The sequence below is a fragment of the Equus asinus genome, chromosome 17 (assembly GCF_041296235.1).
Source record: "Equus asinus isolate D_3611 breed Donkey chromosome 17, EquAss-T2T_v2, whole genome shotgun sequence".
NCBI classification, from domain to species: Eukaryota; Metazoa; Chordata; class Mammalia; order Perissodactyla; family Equidae; genus Equus; species Equus asinus.
In genome coordinates, this window is record NC_091806.1 from 35994905 (window position 1) to 36017255 (window position 22351).

Genomic DNA, 22351 nt, shown 5'->3' on the forward strand with positions numbered 1-22351 from the left:
AGGGCAAGGGAAGCAGTGACAGAGAGGAAGGTGGCAGACACGTGAGCCACGGGCACACAGGAGGAGCAGGGGAGGCGAGGCCCGTCTCCCCCTCTTCTCATTTGAGATGCCCACGTAGAAAAGGAGAGAACATCGACCAGCTCCCCCTTCTTAAAGAGTGACCACACCTAATTAATGCTGTGTGGTCAGCCACACGAGAAGAGCCCATGATTCCTAGAGCTGGATCTGCCCTGCTGACCCCCTGAGGTATGTGAAATATAAAGAGAAGAAAATACATTTTGCGCCTCTCAAAGTGTGAGTAATTCTCCAGTGCCCATCAACCCACCCCATGGGAAAGGGCCTCAGCCCAGGAAGCCCACGCAGCCGAGCCCCGGACTGGGGGAGACGGCTCGGGGCAGGCGCTCCCAGGACGGGGCCTCTCGGCCTGCACAACCTCGCCGGGGGGCTCAAGAGGCAGGGAGCAGGACTGAGTGTGTCCAAAAGAAGGCCCAATCGCAACTGTACCGGAACACCGGCCCCACGTCCGGTCCCCGTCACTGCAGCCGCGGACAGCCAGGCCCCGCGGCTCTCAACGCAGAGCTTCCCGGGGGACGGGCTATTCACCACTGGCCATTAACCTCAGCTCGCAGGACGCGAGCTTTCTCAAGACAGTTGATAAACACTTGGGGAAAACCACCCCAGCGCCTTCACTTGCAGAAAGGCCACTCTCATGTGAAATGATGGGGGAACAGGGACCAGATCGGATACTGCGACAAAACTTTCCACTGGGAGAAGAGCTGTCTGTGCAACAGGTGAGAACACAGGCTGACTGTCGCTACCACAACTCTTTACTAAGAGACAAAATCAAACAAACAAACAAAAAAGGCTCTTAACACTTTTTGTGCAAAGGAACTGAGGCCTGAATCGGGCCCTGACCTGCTACTCAGAGAAGCATGCCTGTGAGGCTCTTGGTTTCTTAATCAGGGTTTTTCTCTCGAGAGTAAACCAAAAGCTAAAAGCAGAGAGTGGGCACTGGGCCAATGAAAAGAGTCTGCACTTTAGAAATGAGGCGTTGGCCTGCCCTTATCTCCCAGTAACCGCTAATGTTTTCATTAGATTAATTTTTAACGTTTCAAATAGGAGGACCCTCTTTAAGGACGTTCGAGGTCTCCCCACGGGGAGCAAACCGGATGAGCACAGGTAATGCCTGGTGCGTGCGCACACGCAGGCTAATGGACTGCTCAGAACCCTGAGCTCCCAGGGCCCTCAGCGCCCAAAATGGAAGCACCAAGGGGCCCAACGTCACATTAGAGTAAAACACTGCTTATAGCGCAACTGGGGATCGAGGCTTTTTTCCCTTCACTTTTCATGAATTTATGTCTAAATTTGTGATCGCTACTGTTGTTTTCAGAAACTCCTACTTCTACGTTACAATGCAGCCACTGAAGCCAGGCTGTTAAAAAAGCATTCAATAAAGTATTTTTAACCACTCAGTTTTCACCCGTTAGAAGCTGTGACGTTTCTGCAGGCTGAAATTTTAAACCGGAGCCCTGGGTGTGTTTACGAAGACTTGGAGAAGCAACGTCAGGAGGGGATAAACTGCTTTCAGGGAGACGCACCGTTCTTGACGTAGGAGGGGCTGACGGACTCGTGAGGGACGTGATAGCCTGAATGGCCAGCCTCAGCTTCAGCCTGTGCAGAGGGTTGCTGATGCCGATCTCACGCTGGATCTCCGTGTCTGACAGGGTGGACATGATAGCCCCGCTTTTCATGTTGGCTCGGCAAGCGGCCACATACCAGGCTGGCATCCCAACCCAGAGCTAGAGACAGGAAATGTTGAGGCCAGAAGGTTATGCACACTGTGTGAAATGGATTAACACGTTCACATGAGTCACATATTTGATCCAGGATTGAAAGACGGCTATACCTCCAGCCAGACGACAACAGTTGGCCCATCCCATTGGGCAAAAGGTAAACCTTGTCTCCGGGCTTCCTCGAGCAACTCATGCCTACAAATAACCAGACAGTCATAGTGAAAGACTCGATCACACGCATACAGGAAGCAAGTTAGCAGAGTACTCGCTCTATACACTTTCTCAAGCACAGTAGCACATATCTCATTATTTCCCTTTAATCTTCTAAACCATCCACTTAACGGTAGTTTGGTACATGTCATGAAGAACTCCTGAACAATGGAATGCTGACGGACTCGACAAGGTTCTCTGTAGAATCATCTCCTCGCAGAATTAAAGAATTATTACCCACTTTAAAAAAACCCAGCAGAGCCTTTGTATCCAAGCTAGGACATTCAAGCGAAAACATACTCGCTCTTCTCTTTCTAAACGATGAGGGAAAATATGGAGAAAGAGGAAACTAGACCGGGTCTGAACAGAGAAGCCTGCCTCCGTGGGAGCTTCACAAACGTTCAGCGTTCACACCACCAACACCGAGAACAATGTGGATTTTTAACACTAGGAATGGTCTACTGTAGCAAGCAAGTAGTGGACTGGATTTTGGCTGTTTCTCTTCCACGTTGCTAGTTAGCTAACTAGGTATTTGCTAAATTCAGACATTGGGTCATTCTGTGGTTTAACCCACAGGCTTCAAATCCAGAAAATTTCAACCCGGACAGTTTCTACCAGGACCCCAGACGGAGTGTGAGCCTAAGATGCCCTGCGCTGACAGCTACCGTGGGGCAGGAGGCAGGGAGGAGTCCCAGGGCCCTCGTGAGATCAGAAATATTCTGTAGGCCTGATTTTAAAATAGGCGAACTGGAACTTTACCACATTACCATCTTTGCAAATGATTCTGTCTACTGGGAACATGGCTATGTAAGAGAGAACAAAGAAGCTTCACGAATCTTATCTTACTGCTTTGTGCTGTTTACCTCCAAGCCTTTCTAAGACACCCTATTACTTTGACAGGGAGAGCCTCGGAGAGGAGACGGGGCTGCTCACCGCACGCGCCCCGACACCCCAAGTCATTTTCCATAATCATTTCTACAGAACACGTCGTCGAATCTTTTACTTCTAAAGATACGTAACAGCTCTTCAACATATTGAAATAGTATTAGACTTTTCTTAAGACTATGAAGTCTACGGACAATTAAAGCTCAAAACGTTTCACACAGGATCTCAAGTAAGTGTGCCTTAAGTCACCCTGAGGCTTCTGGGGAATAACAGATATTGCAACTATCCAGGATAATTCTACCAGAGGATGCAACAAATATCTTAATAGCTCAAGTAGAGTTAACAAGGGGCAAACTTCTCTAGTTCAAATAAGCAAAGCTACTCATAAATAAAAAAGCAGCCAAGTCCACTGGAACTGCCGTCCCCCTGACACAGGAGGCCAATGCTGGACGGAGGGGAGAGGAGGGCCTCGCTGGGCGGGACCGACCGCCAGTGTGCTGAATTAAGTGCCACTTTGTGTTTCCTGGGGACAAGTTCTCCTCGAGGACAGCGGCTCTATCTTATGCAAACACGTCTGTGAGCCATAGGAGCCATACGAGCAAGACAGACACCTCCTCGGCAGACAGAGCAGGGAAAGACCTGAACCCTGACAGCACGGTCAAGGCCCAAGTCCTGCCCGCCTGGCCCGGCAGAGGGGCGGGGATGGCACTGGTGCCGGGCCAACAGGGCTTTCCGATCCCCACACTCTGAAGTGAACTAAACAGGTACTGAGTCCGGGGCACTTGGCAGAGAGTTCATTTTTCATATGAAACAGACACTCACTGTACACAGGAACATAGGGTTAAAAATAGTCTGGTAATTCCATCATCTGGGGACTGGTGCACACCCTTCTGACTTCACCTGCAATGGTCGTTGGCTTTTATCAACAGCTTTCTCTAGTATGGATTACTTCTGGGTTTCACAGTGCAGGCCCAGCGCCCTGCTGAAAGGGCGATAAGGCAATGGAGGGAGAACGATGCATCTCTTAGATGCCGCCAAGAGAGACGCGAGAAGTGAGCGCGAGGGCAGAGGAGACCCCAGCTGGGCGGCCGGCCCAGGTCTCTGTCTGCTTCCAGCTCCCTCCCCTATCAGGCTAGTTGGTGACCTTGAAGACCCCACATGGAGCCAGATCCCTGCGTTATCACCCCAGGCAGGAACACCAGCACCCCCTTCTTCTCTGGGGGTGACTGTTCTGTCACGTGAAGAAGGCCCCTGCCCGTGGGAGAGGAGAGGGCAGCGCCCCTGGAAGCTGTGCAGGGCAGGGCGAGCACAGGATGCGGAGACCAGACTGGAGATGCCGGGGCCAGCGCCACTCCTGCCCTCTCTGGAGCTCGGTTTCTCGAACAAATATGCTCCCTTCTTGCTCGGTCTAGGAACTGCCTTTCCCTGTTGGCCACTGAGAACGGCCTCAGGCAGACGGCCGCTCTCCTTCGTTTGTGACTACTCATCAGAGCACTTTCTAAGAATCAACAGAACCACCGTGTGGTTCGACTTCACCGCAACCAGAGATCACCACGATAGCTGCTGAGTCCTCGCGACAGCTAACCGCCAGGGCACGAGGTCGTCTTCTACTGGCCCTTCGCTCCAAGGCCTGAAACCCGAGAGATCGAAGGCGGCGGGCCTCTCAAGTGCCGTGCGTTTCTCTGCATCCTAAGTCTACCCGAGGCACCCAGCTCTGTTCTGCAGAGGCTGAGGCAGAAGCTGATATCCTGGGGCAATGAGGTGTATTCTGTGTGCCCAGATTCTACGGCCCCAAACCACTGCCCAGAAGCAAACAGAAGACTCGTCTGCTTTCTGTTGTTACGTATTTCCCTCCTCTGCTTGGAGATACTGCAATCTCTGTCATCGCTTTGTCCACCCTTGGGATCTGCGATCTCCGTTTACAGAGAGCTACTCGAGAAACAAGGGCGGGGCTGCCGTCCCTGCGGAGTAAAGGGACGAGCGCTGGGCCCGCCATGGTCAGCCAGCAACTCGCGGCTGCTTGGCTGGGACTTGACCTCCTCCCTCGAAGATCATTCTAGACCCCAAGGGCGATTTTTTAAATACCTCTATACCAGGAAACTGATGTGCCATGCTTCCCAGCCTTAAAATTAGAGTCAGAGGAAAAAGACATTCAGAAATATGCTAAATCCCCTGGGGAACAGGCACACGGATGAGACAAAGGTCATGTAACCCGTGAGTGACGGCGTGTGTTTTATAACTAGGACAGGACACGATGATGAAGTTATCTTTCATAACGAGAAGCGGTGTGGGCTTTGCTGACCAGACCCCAGATAAGGTGTACCATCCAAGCGACACACGCACCTCGTTTCTCTGAGGCCGACACGTTCAGTACCATGGCACCTTGCACCAACACCTGCTGGGCTCACGTCACAAACACGGCTCCACGGCCCACACAAAGCACTACTCCCGCCATGGGGTGCAGCTCGCTGTCAGAGGCTGGGGGTGGGGGGCGGCCAGGGTGAGGGGACCCGGCACAGCTCTCAGCAAAGCAGCACGACTCTCCCGGAACCTCAGTTCAGAGCCTGAGGCTGGTGACCGCCAACGCCACAGGCTGTAACACACGCTCAGCACAGCACACCCTCCGCCTCAACTTACCCTGTGACCACACTAGAGTCAACCAGGGAGAAACGGGAAAGAGAGCATTAGAACACCAGGTTACTTAAGGCGACGGAGTTCAGACAGCACCAGGGACGCCCGGCAACGCTGTGGGAGCACCGCCAAGCGGACGAACACAGTGATGTCTGATTTCACGCCAGCGGTACCCTCCACGGATTCATTAAGCATGTCCAGCACCGAACGCGCCCACCACTCTCTTTTATGTACCTTTGACAAAACCTGAAAGTCAGCTCTCCACCGAAGTCACCAGGTTCTTGAAAACTCTCTAAAAGTGGATGTGTTTGGCTGTGTGACTTTGGCAGCTAAAGGCACACTTTTGAGGTAATAAAAAGAAATATTTCTGAGGACCGTATTTTGATTCTTACCTCTATAATGCCATAAACGTAAAGCTGTATTCCAATAATACTTTTTCCGGATAACTCAAACATTTTCCCACAATTATAAATAAAGCATTTTTCCTAAAGTCAATTTTATTTCTGGTTAACTGACAGAACTAAAATTACCCACTGTAGTCAGACAAATAACCTCCATACTTTGAATTTTTCCCTACTAACTTACTAGTACATCCTAGAACTTGCCGTGCACGACCACAGAGTTCAGAGAACGGCCTGCCCCTGGACAGTTACAGCTATGGTGACACAGAAGTGCAGAGCCAATGCCATCACGGGGAACCCGGAGCTCCAGAGAAACCCGCCTACCACCCACCCCTACACACGCTCCCCACGCAGCGGGAAACGGAGTCACGTGCCGGGACAAACAATAAAGGCTGTCTCCACACAGCCAAGTGCTCAAGCATACCTCCTGCGAATTACAAAATAAATTTAGAAAACAAGGGTGACCCAAACTTGGGCCAATTTGAATAGTCTGTGACCCTACAGGAACCATGAACTTCCGGGGACGAGGACCGAGGCGCACTGCCACCAACCTTACGGATTTTATTCCAGCATGTGCAAGCGTGTGCACTAGAACACGTCAGCAAAATCTAACGGACACATTTTTCCTGGCAGGGCTCCAGGAGGCAAAAGGCCTGGCTGGGATACGTTTCACAAAGGCAAATGGCAATTACCCAAGTTACTTTAAAACATTTTTATACAGTTCAAAGACAGCAACGTTCAAAGCACGTTTTGCTGTTCAATGGTGTCTGCGGATTTCCATTCACGGGGACCTGAAAGACTGAGTATTCCTAGGGCATGGTGAGCAATAACAGAAACAACGGCACTTCGCCTGAAATAAGACCAGCAGTGGGCCAGTCACGAAGATCAGCACGATTCTGAGAAGAGAACGAAAATGAGGCAGGGTTCACAAAAGGGAACCCAACCGGCAACTCTACAGCTAAAGGCACGTGACCTCTAGGGGAGAGGGTCCCCGGGCCCCAACGTGGTCCTCGGGGCACACTGTAGGCCCGGGTGCCACACCAATGAGGGTGTCTCAGGGTACTTGAGTGGCCAGACGACCTTTCCTATCGTCAGAGTGACCACAGAACCTACCAATCGTCAGCCTGTCCCAAGGCCCAGCTTTGCCATCTGACCACTGGCTCTCGCCCGTCTTCCCCATTCTCAAGGTCAGCGCTTCCCTCTGGGACTGCTAACTGCCCCTTCTGTCGTAGAGGGTGGTTCAGTTTCAGTTTTCAGTCACCAGTTCACTGGGATACTGTCTCTCCCTACCTCATTCATCTACTTAATTCTGGTTGACATACGGTCAACCAACACACAACCTGCTCCCGATCAGAACGAAGCCAGAGAAACACGCACACACTATTCCATGCCCCTACCCCGGGGCTTCGCAGCGTCTGAGCACCTTTGCAGAAAATGATCACCCTGCTATCACCTATTTTCAGAGTCAAGACAAATCGGAATCAAAATTTAATAAACAGACCACAAAATCACGAGTCTATTGAAGATAAAAATACAAAATCTACCGGAGGAGGAAAAAAGGGGCAACACAGCGAATATTTCCTGACAGATCATAGCCCGCACGGCAAACTCTGAATGCTGGTGATCAAGTCGGAGCGGTGGCTGCAATTACACACTCAGTTCTCCCTATTTTAGGATGGCTGGCACTGTTGCCAGTGCTTTACGTGTGTTTATGTAGCGACAGATGTGTGTCTAACACTCACAAAGCCGTGTGAGGCGCATACCGCTGCACTCCCATCTTAGAGGAGGAAACTGGGAGCGCAGCAAGGCTAAGCGGCCCCTCCCCCTAGAGCTGACGCACCGGAGCCGGACTCGGGGCCCCACGCCTGGCGGGGAGCCCTCCTCGTCAGACAGCTCTCCGGGGGACGGGAGCCTCCCCTGAGTCCTCTCCCCCTTCCTGAGCAGAGGCTCTCAGCCCCCCAGGAAGCACAGTCTGTTAAAAGCTTTAGGTTAACCTTTCAGAAGGTAATATAGACACATAAATAGATACTACATTTATTAAATAAACGTTAGTTAAAAATCAGGCACAACTGAGAAGTGTTCAGTGAGATGGACGAATAACGAAAAGCTTACTTTTTTTGAAGTTTTTGGTTTTTCTCCGCCTGTCCTCCCAGTTTGCTGAGTCCCAAGGCATCCTGAGCTGAGTTTTCGGTCTCTGAAACGCCAGCTGTGAGGGCCCAGCGGTTGAAACAGCGAGAGAAATCAACACGGCCACATTAGGTGAGTTCAGAAACAGGTGGAAGAGCACTTGCAGGCAAAGAACACCTCTAAAGGCTAAGTTTCTGACTAGGCAACCAAGGCACGAGAATGCTCGAGAGACAGTGAGCCCCTTCTGTCTGGGACGCCAGGTTGTTCAGGGCCAAAGAACGTCCACCGTGGCTCTCTGGGTCGCATGTGTCCCAGAGAAAACATACGCCTCCTGAGCTTTCACTCCCTGAGAACGCCCAGCGTCTTCGACAGACCGCCCGTGGGAACAACCGGGGGCACACAGTAGGCACACACACGGCAGGCCCCCCGCCTCCATCCTAAGGGTTAAGAATGTTTGCTGGAAGCCACCCACCTTGTCCTAATGACTCCTTGCCGGCATGTCCAGGTCGGCCCTTTTCTTTCTTGCCAAACAGGCGGCCAATGGAGGACTTGATGCCCTTCTTCTTGGGGGCTTTGTGGAGCGAGTCCTGGCTACTATTACTACTGCTGGGGTTGCTCACGGGGCCGTCCTGTGAGCCTGTGGAGCTTTGGGGACAGAAAACGATCTTGAATGAGCGCCCTCGTCCCAACACAACGTTCCATTCACAGGCACTAGAACACTCCACGCTTTTAATACTTGCTCTTCCAACTACACGAGCATTCCAAGTCTCCTCCAGGCATGTCTCCTTCGCAAAATGCATCGTGTGTAGAAACGAAGGCTCCCAGCCATCCCACCACGGAGAACCGTTTCTGAGGAGCTGAGGCTCTGAGCCGGAGCTCTCCTTCTGAGAAGGCTTCCAGTCCGAACCATGGAAGGCAGAGAGCACCATGAGCCCACCTGAGGGCTGCCCCTCGGCTGTGAAGATGCTCTCCCAACCGGAGGCCTGACCCCAGCACCCCAGCAACCTCCCCAGTGCGACCGTCCCTGCCGCGAAACAAGAGCCACAGGGCCTACTGCAGAGGCAGCGAGGATGGACACCTGCACCCGCCACCGAGGGCTGCCAGGGCGGGACAAAAGCACAGCCCGTGGTAGTTTGACATAGGAGCACACTAGTCACCCACTGGCTCTCATGGTCCCTGTGGGGAGGCGCTTGGAGCGCTGGGGACGAGGTGGGGCTCTCCACAGCTCAGAGGCAGAGAGCGCGTCCCAGCGGCAGGACACGGACGGTCCTGCAGAGCAACGGTCAGAACACGCCACATGCTTAGCAAATGCTCCACAAGAAGAGAAAGTTCTCACAATAGTCAATTTGCAGACTCTGAAGAAATGAAGGCTTTCTAAGATTGCTGCTATCACTGAACTCTCTTTCTAAACTCACGTCGCCCAAACAGACAGCATCTTCTGCTGGGCTCACCTGAGCTCCCAGGGCAGCCCGAGGGCATCATCTAAATCAACTCAACTCAATTAACCGGTATTTCTTTAAAGTCATCATTCTGACTTTTTTCCCCAAGAAGAGAGCAATGGATTTCTGAAAGCTGAGCATGGGAAGGCGGTCTGTTTGGAGCCGGGCTAGGGTGGGACGCTGCCCTCCTTACTTCCGTAAGTCCCTGAGGTCCTCGTGGCCGACCGTGTGCAGCGCCCCTTTGTGCAGCCTGTCCAGCCGAAGGGACCGCAGGGAGGGCAGGGGCGAGGTTTCACATTTTATTGTCGTCTTGTCGTCTCGTACCTCTTCTAGGGAGGTTGGCAACTGAGGGGTTGAGACCAGTGTAAAATTAGTGAACAACACACTGTGACCAAAAAAACCCCACAACACATAGGCTTTAAATTATAACCATAAACTTATGTGGAAATCCATGAGCTATGCTTTCTGCTGAGTACAACCAGCCTCGTTTTAGCCCAACGCCACGTTAAAGGACCGTCTTACTTATCAGGAGCAGGAGCACAGAGCAGAGCCCGACTCCTGGCCTACGAGCACCAGAACGAGTGCAGAGACCCGGGCAGGACACACGGGCACTCCTCCTCCTGAGCCTCCTCGCAGCCCGAGGGCCCGCCCGCCCTAGGATCCTAGGCCACCATGAGGACAGCCACTGAAGGGCACCGAGATCTGAACCACGCCCAAAACCTCGTCCTCACACAGCACGCACGGCACTCACTGTCCCTGATGAGGAGCTGAAGATGAACGTGTTTATCTCCTGATGCATTCAGAAGAAACACCAGAGAGGGCAGAAACCTCTTGGGTAAACTGTCCAGAACTTTTTGTTTTGGGAGAAAAAGAGAAATAGCTTGTACCATGATCCACTATCATTTTGAGTAGTGATGCACCTTCCTGGACTCTGTAACAAGTGGAAAAGCGAAAAGGGATCTAACTCCTCCATCCCAGACACGCCTGTCTGTCTCATACGTCTCAGCGTGCAGAACAGATGCTATAAACTGAGGTCTTTCTACGCGGTTTAAAAGCAATTTGTTCAAGCCGGCTCAAAGCAGTCCTGGCCTTCCACTGGAAGATCCTCTCCTTCAGACTGCCAGTTTTCCCGTGTCGGGGAACGTGAGGACAGGAAGGAGGCGGTGGGGAAAACGTTAACCCCGGCAGGTCTTACTGATCCATGGGGCTCCGTGGTTAAGGCAGGGCTCGAGTTCTCAAAACGTGCGTGGCAGGCGTTTGTACAAACAGCAAGACCTGAGCAGCCAACTTGGGCTTTTTTAATGCGACTGTGTAGACTATCGCTCCACTGCAGCCCCACAGTGGCTCAGTGACAACCAAGGGGCTTAGTGCAAAACGGAGTCGAACTCATTTAAGATAGAACCTTAAGCCGTAGCTGGATAGATTCCGCATGCTCTCCTGATTTCAAATTACAATCTGCAGACAACCAAAGGCTACGACGGCTAGAAACTATCAATACGAAACTGAAACAGGGAGAGATTTCAAACTGAGGTTAAAACAATCACCTATAAAAAACAAAAAAGAACAGGACAGGGAGCAGTCCACGGGACTGAGTTCACTGTCCTCAGCGGAGACAGAGCTCAGGAGGAGAGGCCCGCCCCGGCCGGTGGCTGCTCCCATTGTGCCCCCGTGCTGAGGGGCCCTGCCCAGCCCAGGGCCCGCCAGGCTGGGGCCTGCACGCTCTTTCAGAGCTGACTGGAACGAAGCTCCCCGACAGCTGGGGGGTCACGGCAGCGTAGGCCAGGGACGCTGAGGAGGAGGACAGTGCGCGGCCCACGCCGCCCGTGTCTGCACCATGCCTGCACTCCTGCCTTTCATCCTCACCACAGCCCCACAGCAAGGCCCTCGAAGGAGCCAGCCAGCCAGCCCACAGTGCCATGAGCAACAGGGTCAGGCTGTCCTGCCTGGACGTCAATCAACACGCTCCTTCCTTCCCTGAGAAAGCCTTCCCACCGAGGGAAACACGGATGCGAGTCGGCGGGACTGAGGGCGTGCTGTGCGCCGCGGGGCCGGTTATAAGCTCTCAGCTCCTTGCAGATCGTGCACAGATGGCACCGTCTGCGGCCACCCCGAGGAGCGCGCTTCTGTCGTTGTCTTCACTTAAACAGGAGGGCAAACCAAGGCGCAGAGAGGGCGAGCAGCACACCCGGGTCACAAATCATCACTGACAGCGGGGACTTGAGCCTGCGTTTCGCTGAATCGCCACGGTGCTCTGCGCAGCGGAGGGCTCCCACGGCTGCCGCCCAGCTCATGTGCTGTAAGCGCTGCGGTCAGAGGACAGCTGCCCGAGCATCCGAAGGGCGGCCTACGAGCGCAGGCTCAGGCAGCTTCTGGGTGGGGGTGCAGGCTATGCACATGGCGTGAAGGTTAGGAGGAAGGCATTCTGGTCCACAGATCTGCTCCCCAGTGCGTGCACGTCCTCCAAGAACAGGGAGGCCCGATTCACGACTATCTATAAGGAGAAGAGGCCCGCTGGCCCCCGCTGTCAGGGACGAGTGAGGAGGTGAGAGAATCTGCAGAGAAGTCAGGCCGTGGGGGAAGCGACTCAGTGTCCTGGTTTTGAAATCAGACCAGTCCACACTGCAGCGTTCCCTAACTGTGTGCCCCTAGGCACAGCATGTGGCCTCTCAGAGCCTCTGTTCCACATCTGTCCATGGGGATAACAACAGTAACCTGCATCTCACAGGAAGTCCATGAGGACGAGAGAGCAGACTGGTAGAGCACTCAGCACAGGGCCTGGCATACAGTAAGAGCTCATGACAGCTAGCTATGTTTTTTTTTTTTTTTGAGGAAGATTAGCCCTGAGCTAACTACTGCCAATCTTCCTATTTTTGCTGAGGAAGACTGCCCCTGAGCTCACATCCGTGCCCATCTTGCTCTACTTTATATGTGGGACACCTCCCACAGTATGACTTTCGCAAAGGGGTGCCAGGTCCACACCCGGGATCCGAACCGGCGAACCCCGGGCTGCCGAGGAGCAGAACATGCGAACTTAAGTGCTGCGCCACCAGGCCGGCCCTTCTAGCTATGCTTATTAAAATTAGTTTTTCCCCAAACTAAAATCTGTGGCTCTGCTTCAGTAATTTCTCACTGAAAAAATACTATAGCCATTATAAATAAGCATGCAACGATGAGAAGGCAAATGAGTGGAAGAAAGGCACACCCTTACGCCTGTCCCAGCATTCTATGCAAACCACCAGTGACCTGTCTCCAACAGGACAATCGTCATTTGTGACATGCCAGGTGAGTGTCAACATGCCCATTTAAATGTCAGTGATTCACAGGGCTCATTCATGCCAAATGACAGGTGCCCGTCAATACTTCAGAGAAACAAAGGTATGTTAAATTACTAAACACTTGACCTTTCTACGATGTTTCCTTAAATCACTAGGCTGACGGACGCATGCAAAGAAATGAAGAGAAACCAGATTTACTGCATACTCTGAAGTTAAAAATTCAAGGATCAGTACAGGTAAATATATTAAAAAGAGAATGACAAGACAGATATAAGCGAGCTGAGATTCAGAGAAAACATAACTGGAAATGGAACATCTTTTTCACCATGAAATTTAAACAGTAAGTTACTCAAGATTTACTAGAGAAACACTATAAATCGTTACTCAGGGAGATAAAATTCTATTACAACATATACAATTTATTAAAATACAGCATTTTATAGAACAAAGGGCCCTAACAGTTGTCTATTCTAAGCCAAACTTCTCTAGAACTTAGTTTGCCCTAATGAAAAACATGTCTCTAAACATCAATTTAGTTGATGAGGAAGTTATTGCAAGACTTACTATAAAACTGAACAAACCTACTTTTAGTTATTAATCACCTATTGGTCATTCATATAAAATTCTTACCTAGAAATTGATTTAAAATTTCTCAAACACAAATTTTTGGATTAAAGCAGGGTACCCTGTGAAAATACGTAAGGATAAAAGCTAGCAGAATAGCAGGTGGAATCTTCACATTCTATGATTCCTATGAGATATGTGAATTTAAAAAATAGTCTATTAAATGCATTAATTGTTTATGTCCAACAAGTTGATGAAATTTACAGTCTTGAATATAAGCATCAAAACCAAAAGGTATACTGTTTGTGTCAAGTTTCCGTTAATTCTATACTTGGTGGATTATCTCTGTATATATAAAAGATTTCATTTCTGAATTATACAAACCCTACACAGTTTGAATAAAAGCACTCTGATCCAGCGATATCATGCCTGTATCCACATCTGTTGTACAGTGACACAGCAGTAAAAACGTATCACTACTGAGGGAAAAAGACACTATGTCATGAGAAACGAAGATAACGCAGAAACCCCACTAATGAGCCCCAATGGCCCCCACACACACACCATGGCCCCCACTGTGGCGGTTCCCTGAGCACCCCGTGGAGGGGGTGTCACAGCGCGGGCTGAGGCCTGGACTAACAGTGGCAAAATAAACAGAAGGATGACACAGGAAATCAAAACTAAACACGGAAGTAGACACAGCGTCAGCCGGCACACACAACTACAAAAACAAGGAAAAAGAAAAACAGAACTGTTTTTACAAATTCTCTGAAAGGAAATAAGCATGAAATTGTCAAAGAGCTTAAAATATCAGCTAATGAGCTAACGATGTAAATTATAAAAATACTATGTCAAAACACCGCGAAATGGACTAGTTACCACTTCGGACGCTACTAAAGCGATTCACGGTTCATTTAATTACATGCAGGCTAACAACGCAACTAAAAACGAAAATGGGTGGTAGCAGAAGAAATGAGAACGGAAGCGCAGTTAGAAAGCAGAACGCTGTCAACATGATTTCATGCATTCACAAAACCCAGACTAAACACGTGAGAAAGCTAGGCACTATTCTTTAGAGCAGCACGCTGTCGCGGTCCCTGCACTTCCAGAGGCTGCGCACGAACGCAGCCCCGCGCTTCCCCGGGGAGGCCAAGCGGCAGCGCGCTCTCACTCACGCCACCCTGGATTCACCTGCAGAACCGGTGCCAAGCATGCCACCGAGGGCATTATTAAGAGGACCGATTTAGCTTTTTCTTCAGTTTTGTTTTTGACGGCATATTCTGTACCCTCCAGTCAGGCATCCCGAACGTAAAGACAGACAGCACTGACTCTCTCTGCACATTTTCCTATATGTTACGATGGCTGCTGTATTTACTTTTGTTACACTGTCTATCGCTGGAAAACAAAAATACCCCCCTAGCTGCCGAACCCTGCAGAGCTGACCACGCTCAGAGCTGAACAAGTGAAAACTTCTCTGGAGTTCAGGCATCACCCCAATATTAAAATTAATTTGTCACCATGCTATTGTTGAATGATTAAATATGAGTTGGTTTTAAAAATCTCAAACCTCTGAGCATAACAAGTGTACCTGATTTTCTTCCAGGTTAAAAATAAAGCATATTCGTGGTGTCCAAGACTTAAATCAGGTGTATCGGGGGCGAGGGGAGACAGCACAAGAAAAGACAAATCCTTACCGGAGTCATGATACCTAGTCTGTCCACCTCCCGAGCTGGGCTGTGCGGAATCCTTCGCGGGGTGGACCGGCCACTGTTCGGAGGAGAGGAGCCGGCGAGCGAGGAGGCAGGGTAGAGGGGAATGGAGCTCACTGATCTAAAACGACGAAGATTGCCAAAACTCCCACTGCCAACTCGAGACTCAATCTCCTCCGCCCGCTGCTCTGTGTTTTCCTTTTCTTCCTCTATCAACCTAAAGTAAAAACAAAACAGTCATCCTTCCTTCATTAGCAGACAGATTAACGGGTTCAGATGAAAAAATCGGTGCTTGCATTACTGTAAGGAAACTCCAATGACGGTTGCTCCAACAATGAACACTTCAGCAAAAACGTTCTACTTTTTCTCTCTTTAACACACACGGCTTCGGAACAGCACAAAGTACACCTTCCACTGAGTCTTACCAACTATCTCTGATCACTCGCGTTTGATTTTATTTACGTACCCCACAAGTCTGGAGGGGCTAGTTGGCAACTCTCTTACCACACAACGAGATGTTTGAATTTTACAGCTCCGACATTCCCACTTCTCAGGGCACAGCTGCACATTTACCTATCGGTTTTTTTGACTGGAAACTGGGAACTCTGATATAATCAAAAAATCAATTTACAAAGCAATCAGGAGTTTCCCAACACTTAAGTCTCTAGACTAGACGGAAACATTGATTTTTTTTTTAAAGGTTGAGTTCGAACAAAAGTATTTTGTTTGTATTATTTGACAGAATTCTCCACCAGCCTCATCTGAATGAATTCACGTCAACCATGCTGCATTAATTTGGAAATTCATAATTAAAGCTCTTCTCTCCTACTGTATAGTGGATGCTTAAACAGCAGTTTTAATATTTGACTATGCAAATCATTACTCTAATATTAAATTAGTAGTAACCTTGCAGTAACCTGTCCAATTAAAGTTCTACTTATATATTCTGAAAGTACTTTCTGTTATTGATACCAAGGCAGTGGACAGAATTTACCATTTATATCAGGTCAACTTGCTACCTAAAGAAGAACCCATTTTACTTAGCAATACACTGTGAAAAATAAAAGCTGATGTTTATAATCCTTTCGTGTTTCCCACAGCGATGGGGAAAGGCAGTCTTCCGGGCTCTGCCGGGTTGAACACAGCACACGAACCGTGGTTTACGGAGGCAGACTGCAGGCCGCACACCCCTTCCTTGCAGAGCCTACAGCTCTCCCTGGGTTAGTTCTGCCCCTCCTTCCCTCCCGCAGGCTCTGCGCAGGAACCGGCACTTGGCGTCTGTGTCAGCTTGACAAGAACAAAATGTTGGCAGCAACTCTGCCCGGACCTCCTGCAGGGTCCCTGGCACACGGCTGGTCTCTGTGTGCATGCAGGACCGGACCACGGCTGCCTCAGGCCTGACAGGGCAGATCTTGGGCTCCCTGTCACCCTGCACCCCAGACCTAAGGCCTCTTAATCCCCCCTCGGACGGGCAAGTCTTTGGCTTGATGAGCAGTGCCATGTCTGCGCCCAGGATCCGAACCAACGAAACACCGGGCCGCCTGCAGCGGAGCTCAGGAACTTAACCACTAGGCCACGGGGCCAGCCCCCCCAGGACGGGCAAGTCTTTGGATTGAACCCAACAGTCGGCCCTTTGTCTTGTAAATTTACTGTTATAACTGCTAAGAGGCTTTCGAAAGAAAACACCTCTGAAACACTGAGGAGGTTAGGATTCAAACCATTCTTTGACCACTGTCTTTTTTTTTTTTTTTAAAGATGGGCGCCTGAGCTAACAACTGTTGCCAATCGTCACCTTCTTTCTTCTTCTTCTTCTCCCCAAAGCCCCCAGTACATAGTGCTGGATTCTAGTTGTGAGTGCCTCTGGTTGTGCTATGTGGGATGCCGCCTCAACATGGCCTGAAGAGCGGTGCTGTGTCAGGGCCGCCAAAGCGGAGCGCGTGAACTTAACCACTCGGCCATGGGGCCTGCCCCGACCACTGTCTTGTAATGAACCAATTTTCACATTCTATTAGTTTAACAGAGGAAAACGCAAGTAGGAGTGGGAATTTGCCAATCTGAAAACCTCGGCTTTCTGTTCCAGGTGGTTGGGTGACACACCTGAAAACGTGAGGCTCTGAAAGACACACAAGAGGGCCCTCTTCAGCGCTGGAGGAGGCACAAGCGGCAGGTGGACGCTGCCCCAGCTCCCTGCCCCCCGCAGGGTTCAGAGTTGGGGGACACTCAGGCTGGAGGGGGGCAGGAAACTCTCCCTCCCGCTTCCTACTGCATGTTTCACCTTCGCTTGCCAGTGGACTGAACTCTGGCGTTTCTCCTCGTAAGTCACCCGCCACCTGGCACTGCCCGTGAAAAGAGTCCTGCTTCTTACCCACAAGGGCGCCAGGCCAGTCCACCTCCTCCTGGCTCTCCATGGTGCCCTGCCCCACACCACAGCTCCCCTCTGCACTTCGGAGCAGGGAGGCCTCCTCCGATGTGCGCTCAGCTCTCTGCACCCCGGCCGTCTCTGGAACCCGGCCTGGGATCCAGAGCGGCACAGGTGGACACTGAGCTCCCCGGCAACGCTCTCCAGCTGTGTCATCGGCTCGTGGGGGAACGGACCGAACCCCTTTCACCCTTCTGCAAGATCTTGTGTACACAAGTGTACCCACACCACAACTGTGGCGAGAACGCCCGGTCAACTGAACTTTCCAATCAAGGGCAACCTCAGAACTTAAAACTATTCAAGCAGGATTGAACCAAGTTTACTATCATGGGACGCGTAGAATACGTCCACAGTATTTCTTCCAGACTGTCCTAGGTAGCATACAATTCTTTAGAGACATGCATGGTGTCTGTGGTGCTATGCACAAGCCCACGTACCTGATCTCCTTGTTGATGGCGTCCAGCTGCTCCTGAAGCATCATGGCCAGCGTCTGGGCATCGGCCTGCCCACTGGGGGACAAGAGGCCAGCTGGGCTGAAGATGGTGTCCCTGTCGTCTTCGCCGTCGGACGCGTCCACATCACTCTCGAAGGCCTGCGCCACGTTGGCCAGGACACTCGCTTGTTGGGCACGTTCCCAATCCTGTTCATTAAGAGTCTGTACCTAGAAACAAGAAAATCAAATCTCAGCAAAGATGGAAAATAACAACCAAGTTACAGCAACTTACAGTAAACCTAGCAGAAACTTAAATATTTTTTAAATAGAAGCCCAAAAGATTTTGGAAAAATAGGCCATGCTTGTAAGTTGCTGACACGTATCAAGCAGGCAGTATTTCAGGGGCAGGACAGTCGATTACTTAGACTGCCTGGTAACAGTCACATCTCACTGTGGACACAAGGCATTTCCATGACGTTATTCACAATGGTGACAAGACCGAGTGCAAACAAAAACTGAAAATTAGAAAAATACACCACGGGGGGGCCGGCCCTGTGGCATAGTGGTTAAGTTCGGTGCACTCTGCCTCGGTGGCCTGAATCCACGGGTTTGGACCTACACTGCTAGTTGGCCACGCTGTAGCAGCGAACCACATATAAAACAGAGGAAGACCGGCATAGACGTTAGCTCAGGGCTAATCTTCCTCAGCAAAAACAAAAACCAAAACCACACACACACAAAACATGGCACGATCAGCCACGCTAATGGGAAGTAAAAAGTTCACTAGATCCACGGCAGCTGTGTTCACTGCAGTTGCCACACCACTGTACTAGTGTTATCGAGTAACACACCTCACTGGAGTTCCCCAATCCTCCCTCTTCTGAGCCCGGTGTGAACGAGCACAGACAGCAGCAGGCAGGGGCAGAAGGAGACAGCAGGGCAGCCGTCGGACGCACTCTTCTCAACACCCAGGGAAGAGCGAGCTGGCGGACCACGTTCTCTAGAGAACTGAGGCTCTCGGAGAAAAGCCTCCTCTGTGCCGAGCCACTCCTCTCTCGCGTGATGGAGGGGTACCGTTTGCAATCAGAATGCGCACAGAGAAGGCATGCGCGCCAGGGCCACGTGACCCATCCTGTGCCGCTGTCTCAGCCCCTCTCTCGAAGCCTCCATCTTTTCCTCTCCCGTCCTCACTGAGCCCAGGGCCCTGCCTCCCACTTCACTGACACGACATCAGAGCAACCACAAGACTTGAGATGCCCTGCTGGCTTATCTCCCCGTCCCCCGGGCCTTTACCCATGCACTCCACCTCCCCTCCCAAGATCTGAGGTCGCGGCCAGGTACCTGGGCCCCCACCCAGGCCAGCCCCACCTCTGGGCACGAGGCGCACCCCCTCCGGCTGACTCCAGGCTCGCCTGCTGTGTTCCCTTCCTCTCTCGGGGTAATCGATTCTCTACTGGCCCACTCCCATCAGCCTGAGAAGGTTTGCTCCCTTCTCCCTCCTTCAGATAACACACCAGAACCCAGGGAACCTGGATGCCACGTCTCCTTCCAGCCACCACTGCACTTCAGTCCCGATGAGTAAAAGGTCTCCAGAGCCGCCTCGACTCCGCCTCCACCTCCTCGCCTCCTGCTCACCTCCCCTCCCGCAGAGCTGCTCCAGGATCAAAGCGCCCACCTTAGGAAGTCTGCCACTGACCTCCACTGCCCTCTCGTCTGGCCCATCGGCAGGCCCAGGCCTGCTGCTCTCCCCTCTTCCCTGAGCATCTCGCTCACTCGGCTGCAGGCCCCGTGGTCCCGGGTTTCTGCCTACCTCCTTGTCACTCTTTAGTCTCCTGCCGGTCCCTTCTCAGTCTCCCCAACCTCTCAATTTTGGAGTGGCCCACGGCTCTATCCTGGAAGCTCATCTCTATCAACAGGCACCCACTTTGGACTTGATCTCATCTTACACCTTTAAACACCATCTGTATGGTCATGACCCCCACATCTTTATCTCTAGTCGAGACTTCTCTCTTGGGTTCCAGGCCAGAATATCCAACTGCCTACCTGACACGTCCACCTGGACAGCAGATAGGGCTGTCGACCTGATCAGGGCCAGGCTCCACTCGTCGCCCCTGCCCCGCAGTCTTCCTCATCGCAGGAGACAGCCTCCAGCCTCCAGCTGCTCAAGCCCGGGCCCTCGGGGGCCTCACTCGCCTCTTTGTCTCATACTCTATATTCAACCCATCAGCACATCGTGTTGGCATGACCTTCTAATATCTCCAAATGGTTCCTTCCCTTCCTTGGCTCAAATGTCACCGTCCCTGTGAGACCTCGCTGGCTACCCTACTTAAAACTATCATTCCCCTCCTACAGCTCAGGGTACCCCGGGTTTCCTTTCCCTGCTTATGACCATCGGAAACCCTGTGGTGGTTTAAATATACGTCCACACTTCTCTAACACTCCTCCCTTGGCCCACAGTGAGGGCAGGACTCGCTAACTCACTCTAACGCACCGAGTGCAGGACAAGTGAAGGTGTGCTGCCTCCAGACCAGGGCCTCAGAGGCTGGGGCTTTCTCCTGGCTCTCTCTCAGAATGAGCCCGGAGCAAAGCTGGCGGTCATCTTTCCAGGACACTCAAGCAGCCCCCAGAGAGGGCCCAGGCAGAGCCAGGCGAGTGAGCCTGGAAGTGCACTCTTCAGCCCCAGGTGAGAATCCGGACGGCTGCAACCTCAGGAGAACTGAGCCCGAACCGTCCTGCTCACAGCCCCGAGCCCACGGAACCTGTGAACTCTAACTGCTCCTTGCTTTAGGCCACTGAGCTCGCAGCAGCCTGTGACCGCAGTGAGAGGAAAGTGACACACAGCCCGTACTGTACTTCTCACGCACGCTGGCTCCTCACTAGAATGTGCGCCCTGGCGGTGCGGGCATCTTCTCTGCCTGTATTCACTGCTGGAGCCCTAGTCTATAATGACGCCTGGCCCAAACCAGGTGTGCACTGAATACGGGTGCTGTAAATAAAAATACGCAGAAGTAGATAAAGATGTGCTGTTAAACAGACAGAAGTAGGAAGGTATTTAAACTTCCCAATGTGAATTCTTCTCACTAAAAGATGACGGATACACGCATTCATTCACGCTTATCGCTGCTTCCAAACCATACTAATTACATTACGTTGCACTTAAGAGTAGGTCATATTCTATCAAAACTTGTTCTTCAGAGAAAAGCATGCCTAAAACGAAACTCTTAGCCAGAAAAAGGAAAATGGGGGGAGGGGATGAGAGAAGGCGACCTATGACCATTGGAATCCCCAAAGTCTCAAAGTCACGGGACGAGCAGGAGACGCGCCCGAGGGCCGGCAGCTCGCGGGCAGCGAGGACGGAGGCCCTTGCCTTGGATGGCTCATCCCGCAGGGCTGCCACGCGGCCTTTCTGGGGGCACCGCAACACCGCGCTGCTGCTGGAGGCGTCTGCGGGACCGTCTGCCACAGGGAACCTGAAATCCGAGACACTGCCCAAGTGGGGTCGGCTGAAAGATGGAAAACAAAAGGTCATTATTAGATAAGAAAAGTGAACTAAGTTTGTTAGTCAAGCCAGAAGCTGTCAATTTGGAAAACACGTAATTTCACAGAAAAAGGACTCCAAGGAGGGCACCTCTGTCGTCGCTCCCGCCAGCGTTGAGCCTTTCAGCCCCGCCAGCGGGGACACTCCATACCTAGGAAAGCCAATGCTGCCACTGCAGACCTGGAAATGAGAGGATGGGGTCCAGCTGTCTGGGCCGTGGAAGAGGCATCCGTCACCCATGTCAGGGCCCGCAGAGGGGTGCTCAGCCCTGCCTCTGCTCGGCCTTCTCCTCGACCCACCAGGAAGCACCCCCACCCCCACCTGCGGCCTTCCACGGTCACTCTCCCATTTGTGCCAGGCGCCGCAGTGTGAGGCTGGTGGACACCGACACTCCTCTCTCTGCGTGGCACTGTCTGAAGCGCTCCCACAGGCCCCTCGGAGGGAGCGGCTGCAGAAGCCCTTCTGACCACAGCTCGGGCTGGTATGAACCGGGCTGGGCAGGACGCTTTGAGGATTCCGAACCAAAAGCAGAGACTGCGTGCAATCAGACTGACAGACAATCAACACGCCCGGCTAAAACAGTCCCCTGAACCAGTGACTGGGGCCCTGAGCACCCGCGAGGGAGACGCTCAAGAGAGTCACTAGGAGAGGCCCTGGAGAGGAACTGGTGAGCAGAGGCGAGGAGGGCACAGCCCAGCCCAGCGCTCAGCCCTGACCGTGGGCACCCCAGCCACACCTCAGTCCTGGCCCGCCACCGAGGGCCTCCCTGTTCTCTGGAAAGAAGGCTGGCTGCCTTCATTTTCAGGAGGCCTTACGATCTGAGAAGACAGAGTCCATTCATCTGATTAAAGCCAGTTAGACAGGGGACCCCTCGAGCCTCCCCACCCGATCGTGGACAGGGCCAGGCTGACATGCCAACTCATCTAC

The 22351-nt window shown here is 51.9% G+C and overlaps 1 protein-coding gene across 17 annotated transcripts in view; it reads right to left on the reverse strand.

Annotated features, from left to right (window-relative positions):
• The window catches only part of LOC123282353 (liprin-alpha-1-like), a 113843-nt gene that overhangs the window by 23338 nt on the left and 68154 nt on the right, over positions 1-22351 (reverse strand). For 15 of the 17 annotated variants that reach the window (XM_070487878.1, XM_070487877.1, XM_070487875.1 and 12 more), the window contains 8 exons: positions 21254-21389; positions 17891-18114; positions 15020-15251; positions 9680-9831; positions 8520-8692; positions 8033-8126; positions 1907-1988; positions 1599-1799 (listed from right to left, as the gene is read on the reverse strand). In XM_070487878.1, coding sequence (XP_070343979.1) covers positions 1599-1799; positions 1907-1988; positions 8033-8126; positions 8520-8692; positions 9680-9831; positions 15020-15251; positions 17891-18114; positions 21254-21389 — 1294 coding nt within the window. Of the gene's footprint in view, positions 1-1480; positions 1800-1906; positions 1989-8032; positions 8127-8519; positions 8693-9679; positions 9832-15019; positions 15252-17890; positions 18115-21253; positions 21390-22351 lie in introns of all 17 variants that reach the window. The other 2 variants (XR_011495095.1, XM_070487886.1) reach the window with 2 other exon arrangements.